The 11,063-nt window shown below is 49.4% G+C and overlaps 1 protein-coding gene across 1 annotated transcript; it reads left to right on the top strand.

Annotated features, from left to right (window-relative positions):
- On the top strand, window positions 1–4,159 carry LOC112891035 (probable E3 ubiquitin-protein ligase XBOS36). Its single transcript, XM_025957929.1, has 8 exons — window positions 1–492; window positions 1,867–1,926; window positions 2,188–2,259; window positions 2,392–2,715; window positions 2,808–2,854; window positions 2,970–3,113; window positions 3,241–3,350; window positions 3,445–4,159. The coding sequence occupies exons 1-8, from the start codon at window positions 316–318 to the stop codon at window positions 3,762–3,764; spliced, it is 1,254 nt and encodes a 417-aa protein (XP_025813714.1). The 5' UTR covers window positions 1–315; the 3' UTR covers window positions 3,765–4,159.
- The last annotated feature ends 6,904 nt before the right edge of the window (window positions 4,160–11,063 follow it).

The raw sequence follows: 11,063 nt of genomic DNA, 5'->3' as shown, positions 1-11,063 counted from the left end.
CCAAGCTAGAGAGAGATGTAGAGAAAAATCTCTCGTCAGCCATTGGCCGGCAGCTGGAGTAGAGAGTGTATAAGACCTGAGGCGTGTAGCTCAACAGAATCGCTAGCTTTTTGCCAACGACCAAGCAAAGAGGTAGCTCCTCACGTTTGTAGCGTGAGCCATCCTACGGCAGCAACCAAGAGCCAAAACAAAGCTCCAAGCTAGAAGCTAGCCTCCGTCCCTTCGCGAGCTGCTGCTACTCGAGCTAACTGGCTCGGTAGCTCGGACAGAAGCCGGGTGGCGGCGCGCGGCCGGCGACGGGCGGCGCAAGCGCGCATGGGCAACGCCCTGGGGTGCGCCGGACTCGGCGAGCGGCTGGCGGCCGCCGCGAGGGACGGCGACGCGGCGGAGGTGCGGCGGCTGCTGGAGGCGAACCCGGGGCTCGCGCGGTGCGCCGCCTTCGGCAGCCTCAACTCGCCGCTCCACCTCGCCGCGGCCAAAGGACACCACGAGGTACGATCAGTCGTCGTCTGAGCACCAAGCGGGCGTGTGTGCACGCGCGCACTCTCCCTAAATTTATTTTGAAACTTTTTATTTGATTTTTGCCGAGTTTTGATTTGGTTTTGAAGGGATAGATAGCTATAAAATCAGGAAAAACAAGGTTTTATTGGCATAAATCTGTTTGACTGACCTACCTAGTTGGGAGTATATATGAAGCTAGGTTGTGGTGATTGATCATGGCCCACTGGTTCAGTTTTTGTTCTCTCCTTCCTTTTCTATGATCTCCAAGGTGGAGTACGCTACACGAGTCCATGCCTACCTTTCCTTGTTGATCTATTGATCTTGAATTGGTTCTTGTTGGTGAGTTTTGGAGCTGATCATAACATTCGAGACTTGCACACGTGGCACGTAGTTAAAATGAAGTCAAGACGTGCAGTATATAACAGTAAGAAAGTGAATAAAACATGGCCATGGGTAGATGCCGTTCTTGATTTTTTTTTCTCCTCCCTTGGTTCAGTATCTGTCACGTATACAAAAAAAAAACTAATTGTCCTGCCAAGCAAACGTTTCTGAGATAAATTCATGACGTGACATGAGAGCTAAAAAAATCTTTGCCGAAATCATGGTCATACCCACAGGACGCTGCCACGATTATTATTTCGTTAGCATGCATGTGGCAAAGGAACAATCCGTGACGTTTTTATTACAGGATGTAACGTTCAGCAAGTTGGCCTGCTAATGCGGATTATTTCTACGTTGTTGCCACCCAGATGACGATTGGTAATAGTAGATGTAGATCCAACTTTTTTTGACTCATTTTCGTCCTACAACTATACTTGGACAGCGACACAAAATCTACCACTGGTTTTCGTTTTCCTTCCAGTAGTACAAACTTGAAATGGTCTTGTTTTCAAAAATTTTAGGCCTCTCAAGTTGCAAACTTTTTCATAGCGTTGGGCAAAATGAAAGAAAAATATGGAAATGAAATTCTTTTTTTTCCCGTGTGTGTGCACTTGAATATCAGAGACCAATCAAGTTGCTCTCCATCCACGCTAGTCGCTGTGCGATCCAGCGTAGCAGCTCGCAAAATTTTTAATGCGGTCGTATCAGCAGACAATCAAAGGAAAAAGGACGTGCTTGACATTGCAGACACAACTAATCAGTTGGTGTTGATCAGAGTCCCAAGAAAAATCGCTGCCGAAGCGGTTGGGACTCCCCAGCTGAGCACCGCCATTCCACCAACACTCTTAAAATTCACACGTAGACGATGTTATGCAACTATTTTTTTCCTTTTTTTTTTGCGAAACTACACTCTGTTTTTAATTAAGCATGCTAGATTTTTTTCGAAAAAAATAAACATGCTATATTTCCATCTTCTTTGTTCAGATCGCTACGTTGCTGCTGCAGAACGGAGCTGACGTGAATGCTCGGAACATTTACGGACAGGTGAGCAATCTCATCCGATCCAACAGTATTTGAATTAACTATAATTTATTGTGGAAGATTGCACGGCTCGACATAATTCATTGTGAAAAATTGTACGAAGATTACAGCCGAGCCGTGCAATCTTCCATGCTTTGTATATTTGTTTTGTATCGTCAATTTCTCAACGGACAGGGACACGGACACATATCTGAGGTTGATCCGTTGAGGTTGAATCCATTAATGATACTATTCCTCGCGTTTTTCGCATGCGGTGAATTGAAGACGGCGTTGATGCAAGCGTGCCGGTTCGGCCACTGGGAGGTGGTTCAGACGCTGCTGGTTTTCAGATGCAACGTAAGTGCAGCACAGTGCTCACTCGCCACTTGCTACAGTTGTGCTGATGTGATCCATACTGAATTCGCATTGCAATCTGCAAATGCTTCGCTGGTGTGATCTGAAACTTTGCTGGGTTCGACTGGATTGAAGGTGTCGAAGGTGGACAGCCTCAGCAGCCGGACGGCGCTGCACCTCGCGGCGGCCGGCGGGCACGTCAAGTGCGCCAGGCTGCTGCTGGCCGCGGCCGCCGGCGACGGCGACAGGTTCGTGAACAGGGCGGCCAGCGGCGGCGTCACGGCGCTGCACCTCGCGGCGCTGCACGGCCACGTCGACTGCGTGCACCTTCTCATCGACGAGCACGCCGACCTCGCCGCGCAGACCCTCCCCTGCGTCGCGTCGCCGATGGGGTCCATCGGCGCCGGCAGCACCCCGCTGCACTACGCGGCCGCGGGTGGCGAGGTCAAGTGCTGCCAGGCAAGTCGTTCTCGCCGGATCACTCCCATTCCTTCGACCTTCTTCTTCTTCCTCTGATTCAGCACATGACGCCGGCCTCTGCTCTAGTTCAGATTCTCGTGTCGCGGGGCGCCGACAGAACTGCCGTCAACTGCAACGGGTAATTCGTCAACCGCTCGGCCTAATATCTTCTCCTCCTTGCAAAATTCCCCATTCACTTCGATCGAGTGATGCTCGGATTGGTAGCTCATTCCTGCGAGGATTCTGCTAGTCAGGTGGCTCCCGGTTGATGTCGCCAGGACGTGGGGCTGCCACTGGCTGGAGCACGTGCTGTCCCCGAAGTCGCACCTGCCGATCCCCAAGTTCCCGCCGTCGGGCTACCTGTCGTCGCCGCTCGCCAGCGTGCTCAGCCTCGCAAGGTACCCCGTCCCCGTCGTTTCAGTAACTCCATGAATCAAGAGCACTGGCAATGCAGGGCACCACTTGATTTTTGCTGCAGCCTCTTCTGACCATGGATCGTCTGTTTGGTTGGTGAACAACGTGCAGGGATTGTGGCCTGGTTCTGAACACGTCGTCGGAGTTTTCAGACAGCGTCGTCGACGACGGCGATGGCTGCGCAGTCTGCCTGGAAAGACCCTGCAACGTAGCTGCCGAAGGTTTGTCAGTCCACTGTGCACCTGAACCTGACGAGAAAAATCAGCTCTTGCAGATGCTAATCTTGTTCGTGCTCGATGTCTGAAACCCTGGCAGTGTGCGGGCACGAGCTGTGCGTGAAGTGCGCGCTGGACCTGTGCTCCGTGATCAAGTCCTACGACGTGCCGGGGATCGCCGGCAGCATCCCGTGCCCGCTCTGCCGGAGCGCGATCGCCTCGTTCAGGAAACGGGCGGCCTCGGAAGCAGAGGACGGGCCCGAGCCTGACCTGAGCCCCGCCTGCTCCGGCGGCGGCCACTGCAAGAGCTGCTGCGGCGCCGGCGACCACCAGGCGTCGTCCAGCCCGGAGAAGAAACGGAGCACGGATTCGGATCGGCCCATCCTCCCCCTCTATTCCCCTCCCGCCGTCCTGTCCTGAGCTCCCGATCAGGATCGCAGCTCGCAGAGCTGCAGGTCGTCAGGGTTGCAGCTCGATGCGTGTTAGCAGATGCAGAGGAGCTGCATCACCATTAGAAAATGTGCAGTATTATGCAAGTATAGATAGGTAGATGGTCAGAGACAGACAGACAAATTGTTTGATTCTCTTGCGTTTGCTGTGCTAATCGATTGGCATTTGCAGATCATTTTAGGGTGGTGTATATGGCTTGGGTGTAACATGTACGTATGATTGGTTTGTTGTAGAGTGGTTGTAGAAAGGAACTAAAAAAAGAACATTCTTTGCTGTAAAGGTTCTGGATTTTGACTCATGATCCTTTGCTTCTGTGGAAGAATCTGTGGAATTGGAATATAATTTGAAATGTGAAAAGATGTAAAGTATCCTACCCCTCCGCTCCAAATTACAATTCATTTTCATTTTTCCCTCCGTTCCAAATTACAATTTATTTTTATTTTTTAGATATATAATTTTTCTATATATCTAGACATAGTATAAATTTAAGTGCATAGAAAAATATATGCATCTAGAAAATCTAATAAATTATAATTTGAAACGAATGTAGTGGTCATAGTCATCTCGTAGAGTAGAAAAGCCGATTTTAGGAGGGGTAGACAATTGTTGGGCTGTGTAGGAAGGGCGGCCCGCAAGCTGCGGCCCAGGTGGAAGGAGTGGGCCCGTCAAACACAGGCGCACAAACTGATCCCTGGCGCCATAAATTTCTTGCTTTTCATTTTCCTGTACTCCATGTCTCCCATTGAACCGATGTTTAATTTCCATATTTTCTCTAGAAAAACAATTCCATATCTTGTAACCCTCATCGACTAGTACAATGGTTTAGCTGATTTCTTCCTCTATAAATGTAACACAGGCATATGCAATGCAACGTCCGTGTGCTCAACGAAAATCCTGCCGCCGCGATGGAAGATCGAGCATCCACCGCGCCGGCGCCGGAGCCGCAGACCGTCGGCGAGACGGTGGTGCACATGTCGCGTTGTGAGATATGGACGCTGGCCGTCTTCACCGAGGCCGCGTTCATAGCCTTCTTCGTGGGCATGACTCACGCCGTCAAGTCCGCCACCTCCCCCTCCTCCTCCGCCGTGCCGTGGCGGCTGGCGCTGTGGGCCTCCTACGGCGTCTACATGTTGCTGGTCTTCCTGGTCATGTTCTACATCGACCTATTCCTGCCGCGCGCGCCGGTGGCGGTCATGGAGAAGCTCAGGGACGTCGGGGGCGAGGCTGTCGGCGTCGGTGCTCTCAACCTGATGGTGAGCGTTGTCCTGGCCGTCGAGGTCAGAGGCAGCCGTGTCCTGGCGGGCTGCACCGCCGTCCTCGCCGCGTTCGTCGTCGGGCTCGTGGCGTTCTGGGAGTGGCTTGCTGGCAGGTACGGCGGCGACCCGTTGGATCCTGCCACGGCGGCGGCCCCGAGGATCGGCGGCTCGTCGGAGGTAGCAGGGCAACCTTATGTGACACACCTGCCCATCTAGTTTTTCTTGGCATTGCAATTGTAGTAACAGTCTTTATCAACCATTCTTGGCGTCGATCGAGCTAGTTTTCGTTGGTTTCGTGTCGTCACACTCATGGTCATGCTGCTGTTGCTGAAGTGAAGGTGTAGCTGACACCGATGGCTTGATGATAGCCATGCGGATCTGTAGGGTCTGAACTCTGAAGTGTATCTCTAAGAATCAGTAGTTCTGTACAGGATGGCTTGGTTCAAACCACATATATACGTGTACAGTCTACTGTTGCTAGTCCGGCAACGGGCAGGGGTTATTTCTGTTCTTACTGAAGTCCGTTGTTGTCCTTTTTCTATTAAGACCTGACCATTGTAGATCACTTGCAAAGTAAATCGTTCCACTGAAACAATGATGAGTGACGCTTGTAACGTATGCAGAATCAGATGCACATATATCTTGAGTAAATTTCTTCTATGCCATCAAGAAAACTCATGACTATATGAGTAAATGATACCTGAAACCAAGTTACTTTCCACGCCATTTCTTTTTTAATTTTTACCTCCCTTCAATGTCATTTTCTTACTGATCTGACAAAACCATAGTCAACTCCCAGCTACAGCACTGTCTAAATTATTTCACATCTCAATCCTCAATTCCGTTCAATTTCCATCGGAGCCTATTGTTAATGGTGCTCGCTGATGTGTCTGCAGTTTTTTTCCGAGTTGGCATTTTTTTATTTTGCAGACTATACCATGGCGTTGCCCGGGCCCACCTATCATTGTCCCTAAAAATTCCCTACAGCACTGCTACAACTACAAACGGCAATGGCACGTGAGCTTTCTCCATCTCAGAGTCATCTTCATTCTTCAGCGCTGGACTCTCCATTCGCTTAACTGAATGGATCGGGAGACCTTGATGTCGATGGTGTGGCACTGGAAACTGTTGTGATCATCATGCCTTTGGCTATGGCATGTAAACACTGTTTGGTTGGTCCCTTGCCATCTTTGAAAAGCAAGATTTACGTCTTTGAATCGTCTTTCAATTTCCATATATATGCCTTCTAGATCGAACTTTGGGCCTATAGATAGCACACGGGAGTACGCGATAGCTTTCTGACAGGCACACGCGATTACCTCGGCGTTTGAGCATCCATGGCTGCGCCGGAGCCGCAGCATGCGAGCCGTGCTAAGGCATGGGCAATGGCCGTCTTCTTCCAGGTCGCGACCATCGGCTACTTCGTTGGCGTGGCCTACGCCTACAGGCGCGCCATCTCCCCTTCCTTCTTCGCCGGCGCCCCGTGGCGGCTGCGGCTCTGGGCCTCGCTCGGCGCCTACATGTCGCTGGCCCTCCTGGTCGTGTCGTGCACGGACCTGTTCCCTGCCGCGCGCGCCGGCGGCCGTGCAGCGGAGGTTCGCGTGGATCGGGGTCTGCGCCGTCGGCGTCGGCGCTCTCAACGCGATGGTGACCGCCGTCCTGGCCGTCGGCGTCGAGGACCGCCGCGTCCTCATGGGCTGCACGGGCGGCGTCGCCGCGTGCATCGCCGGGCTCCTCGTGTTTTGGGCGTGGCTTGCTCGCAAGTACGGCGGCGGCAGCGACCCCTCGGAGAATGGCAAGCCTTGTACTGCACGCTTGCCGGGCCTAGCTAGCTCTATGACGTTTGCTTTTGCGTTTCATGTTTGGATTTGACAGGTTTGTGCATGAAGATCTTTCAATTATACTCAAACTAGCTTGAAGTTAACACATTTGGAATCAATGGTTTCTCTCATCTTTCATCGCCGAAATTAATCAACCAAAAGCACGGACAAATTAGAGAATGATCCTTTGTGATCGATCAAGCCCCCGTTATGGCAAGTGAAATGTTCCTTGCCATCTTACTCCGATCCAAGAATCAATAGCGTCCATTGTTTCCATACGAATCCAAGTCGAGATGGGACTTTGCTCCCTATACATAGCACGTCCGGCACAGACCTCTCTCAGAACACACACAGCTAACTTGCTGCGAGAGCATCGATCCATGGCGACGCCGCTGACGCTCGGCGAGCCGGCCTCCGGGGTCGAGGACACCCGCGTGCGGGCGAGCTGCACCGGCGTCTTCGCCGCCTTCATCGCCGGCCTCGTGGCGTTCTGGGTGTGGCTTGCTCGCACGTATGGCGGCAGCGACGACGACGCCGCGTTGGAGTTGGAATCTTCTGGCGTGCCTCCTGCTGCGGATGAGCCCGGATCAGCAGCAGGGTAGCTGCAGCTAGCCTGCTGTTGCAAATTAAACACACTTGCTCATCCAAGTTTTATATATACTTTTCCGAGAGATTTAGGTGCTCACAGGCGATGCTAATTAGATCTTTATTGTTCAAAATATAATGGTTAGATTATTGTTCAAAATCTTTAGGTACAGATCAGGCCCCCTGTAATAATCATGGATTATTGCATGGTTAGTTTGCGAAAAATAGCATTGAGCTACCTAGGGAGTGTATTAATTACGTGCATAACCTGGCTCTAGAGTCTCTGCTCGCCCGCCTGCAAAGTACGTGTCACGATCTTCAGGGTACCGTCAGGTCAGTGAGATGCTTAATCCTGATCCTTGCTTGTCGTGGTATGTATGGTATGTATGTTGGTGGATCACGCGCCGTGATCAAGCATTGGTATGTATGATTCGTGCATTGCATGCTCTTAATTCGCTTGGGTTTATTTGCTTATCGATGCTAATGGGTACTAAAAATGGGCAACGGCGTATTGGCGTTGACTGATTTGTACGTGATGGTGTGCTATATAAAAATCAGGATGCATACTGTGCTATTTGGATCTTCCGGCTAATGGTTAGCTAGTTAAATTTAGATAGATCCAAACAGTCAGCTGAGCATCTCTAAGAATCTTTTTAAATTCCACTCTCTAAATTATTATTTGGAGAGCCTGCTACATAAAAAATCGCTTTCTATATATTTTCACTCTCCAACAGCTTTTCTATACCTTATGTACACTTTAGAAAGCTATTTTCGTTATCTATCTTTGGCTAGCGACAAATGTGGAATGGAGGATGGCTACGTTTGGATAACCACTTAGAGAAAAGCTGTTGGAAGATATTTTTCTATCAAATTCTCTATTCCTAACAACGAGGAAAGATACATAGAGTCTCTTGAAGTTGCTCTAATAGACTAGCTAATGATATTCTAGGTAATTGAAATAGTATTATCTCATTGCCTGGTTGAACCTAGCTAAAAAGTCAAAATATTGTATTACCCTAACCTAAATGTTAATTTTTTTCAACATAGAGGTAGCATGGCCTATTAATGTTAATAATTAGCAATTAGTTGGTGGATCCAAACACACCTAGCTAAATAGCTACTCTCTCCATTCCAAATATTTAAAACTTATACCACCATGACTGCCAATGATGCCACTGCATCTCCAAAAACCATCAGTACATTTGTTGCTTTTTCAATTGTATCAATTTTGATGGGACGATGGATGGTCTGTTGCACAGGTGCAAATGCAATCATGCAATTTCTCTTATCTAGATGAGCAGGGCTGCTGCTTGAATCTGTATCTCTGAGAATATGGGAAGGAACTTAGATATCTCTCGTTTCCCATGTTCAGCTAGAAGCACCAATTTGTGAATGAGGCAGCAAGGGGTTGAAGACTTGAAGTGGGCTCTAGCCTGAAGTGATGACATGGTCGTTTCGCCGAACACATGGCCATCAAGTCAAGCACATGGATAAAAACCGAATTGGAACCACTTGCTATACACAAAGCAACCAAGAAGAGGCAAATCAAGCGGAAGGAACTTACGAGCGGCTCGTACTTGCCGGCTTGCGGCGATTCTTCGCGGACTCGCAAGGGGATGGCTGCTCATCGCAAACTAGCAAACTGGCGGAGCTCACTGGCCGGTGTCAAGCCTCAGCTGCAGTGACTTCCTCTGCACAAGCTTTGGTAAGGTCCTTTTGTATGTGAGGAGACAACATTTGATAATGTTTAGAACTTTTTCATATGCATCCTTCACTTCTTTTTTCTTGTTCTTGTACCAGTCAACCATCTCTCTAAATGTACCTTTGTTCAAAGAAGTAGAAGACTCATCATGACCACGGAAATCTTCTCTTTGCTCAATGAGAAATCTTACAATTTCTAAAGAAGATGTCAAACAAATTTTGTATCAAGCTTCTTCCTCTTTATTGTACTTAACAACTTTGTTAGTCACACTTCTCCTCTGGTTCATGAAGTCATCACACTTCATAATTGCATTGTTGTGAGACTGAGAGGCAGCATGCTTATCAAATCTTTGCAAAGCCTTCTTCCATTTCTCATAACCTTTTTTTGCAAAGACATCACTCCCAAATTTTTCAGGCCTTCCGGGCTCAAAGAAAAGATAATAGTACAAACAAAATGCAGCATCCTTTGATTCACAATACTCCAACCAATCATATTTTGCAAACCAAATTTGTTGGAAGGATCACCATTCACCACTTTGCCATTTACGAGGAAATGAAATACCAACTGGTTGAGTTGGTCCTCTCAAAGCATATGCCCTTTTCACTTGATCTCTAATTTCAAATGGATGCTCATCAATTGGTTTGCGTATTCCTAGGTCACTAACAATATCCGAAGAACGAAATCCCACCCATGGTAATTTTGGTGGCCTTGTGTTCTCATTATTCTCTAGGCTAGGAGTACTACTACTGCTTGAATAATAGTTGACAATATTCTTTTTGACATCTTGCAATCTAGCGACGAATTCAAGGTTCAACTGGTTATTCAATATACTAAAAGTAACAATTTCACTACTGATTTTTAGTTAATTGCATTTCGATAGCATACCTTTTCTTGTTGCAGGGCACCAGCCACGGGCCACTCCTCACGCTGCGGCCTGTGGTCACCGGTCGCGAGCTCGCGGCAGCCGTGTGCTGGCGTGGCAGCGTACCGTGGTGCCGCACGGCCAAGCCAGCCTGCGCACGTTGTGGTGCCGCTGCCGCACATCGCGCCGGCGGCGGCTTGTGTTAGCATCGGGCGCTGGCACCGCTCTCCCAACCCCCAGGTTGCGTTGGCGGCTTTATGGACAGTGGGAGCGGGACGGCGAGCAGGCGGCTGCGGACGGCCGGACGGCGAGCAGGCGGCTGCGGATGGCCGGACAGCGAGCGGGCGGCTGACGACAGCCGGACGGTGAGCAGGCGGTGGCGGATGTCGGGCTCGGGGTTGGGGAGCCAAGGAAACAGGGGGTCAGGGTGGGGATCGGTATTGGGCAATTTGTTTGGGCCAACCTAATTCCTTTGGGCTGTGGCTATATGGGCCAATTTAGTCCACTTGTATTGTTGTTCTGCTAGCCCAAGGTGACCCAATAGCGCAAATTCGCCCTTCTTCAACCTCCAACACCCCCAAAGCTCCTTCCCATGGCACAAAAAATGGAGGGGGGGGGGGGCTCCACTGCTGCATAGGGGTAGGGGGGCTCGAGCCTCCTCCCTGCCCCCACGTTGGATCCGCCACTGATCACATCAACACATTAACCATGATAAATTGTATCGTAGATGAACAAAAGATATGGCAACTAACCAAGATAGGTGGAAAAAGAAGTGACAATTCATATGAAATGAAAGCTCCATAAGGAAGTTAGTAACTTGATTGTGTGTGAATTATATGATCGTTTTACCACAACGAAGGCGCCGCAGAAACCGCAAAAGTTAATACTTCTAAGCATATGATTCTATTGCATATGTTGGAAGTGAAGGACGATTGCAACCATACAAGATGAGCATTTATAACTATCCATCAGCACATCATGTTGCAATTCAAAATTAATACCTTGTATCCATGAAGGCCACTTTGGACTAATTGCGATATCTCC

The sequence above is a fragment of the Panicum hallii genome, chromosome 4, assembly GCF_002211085.1.
Source record: "Panicum hallii strain FIL2 chromosome 4, PHallii_v3.1, whole genome shotgun sequence".
NCBI lineage: Eukaryota > Viridiplantae > Streptophyta > Magnoliopsida > Poales > Poaceae > Panicum > Panicum hallii.
The sequence above is the reverse complement of the archived record's forward strand: the minus strand, read 5'-3'. Positions and strand labels throughout refer to the sequence as shown.

Bases quoted from the DNA above. Each gene is read 5' to 3' on its own strand.
- LOC112891035 (XM_025957929.1), top strand. From the start codon at position 316: ATGGGCAACGCCCTGGGGTGCGCCGGACTCGGCGAGCGGCTGGCGGCC. The intron at 2,260-2,391 runs GTAAGTGCAGCA...ACTGGATTGAAG, and splicing joins TGCTGGTTTTCAGATGCAAC to GTGTCGAAGGTGGACAGCCT. The intron at 3,114-3,240 runs GTACCCCGTCCC...AACAACGTGCAG, and splicing joins AGCGTGCTCAGCCTCGCAAG to GGATTGTGGCCTGGTTCTGA.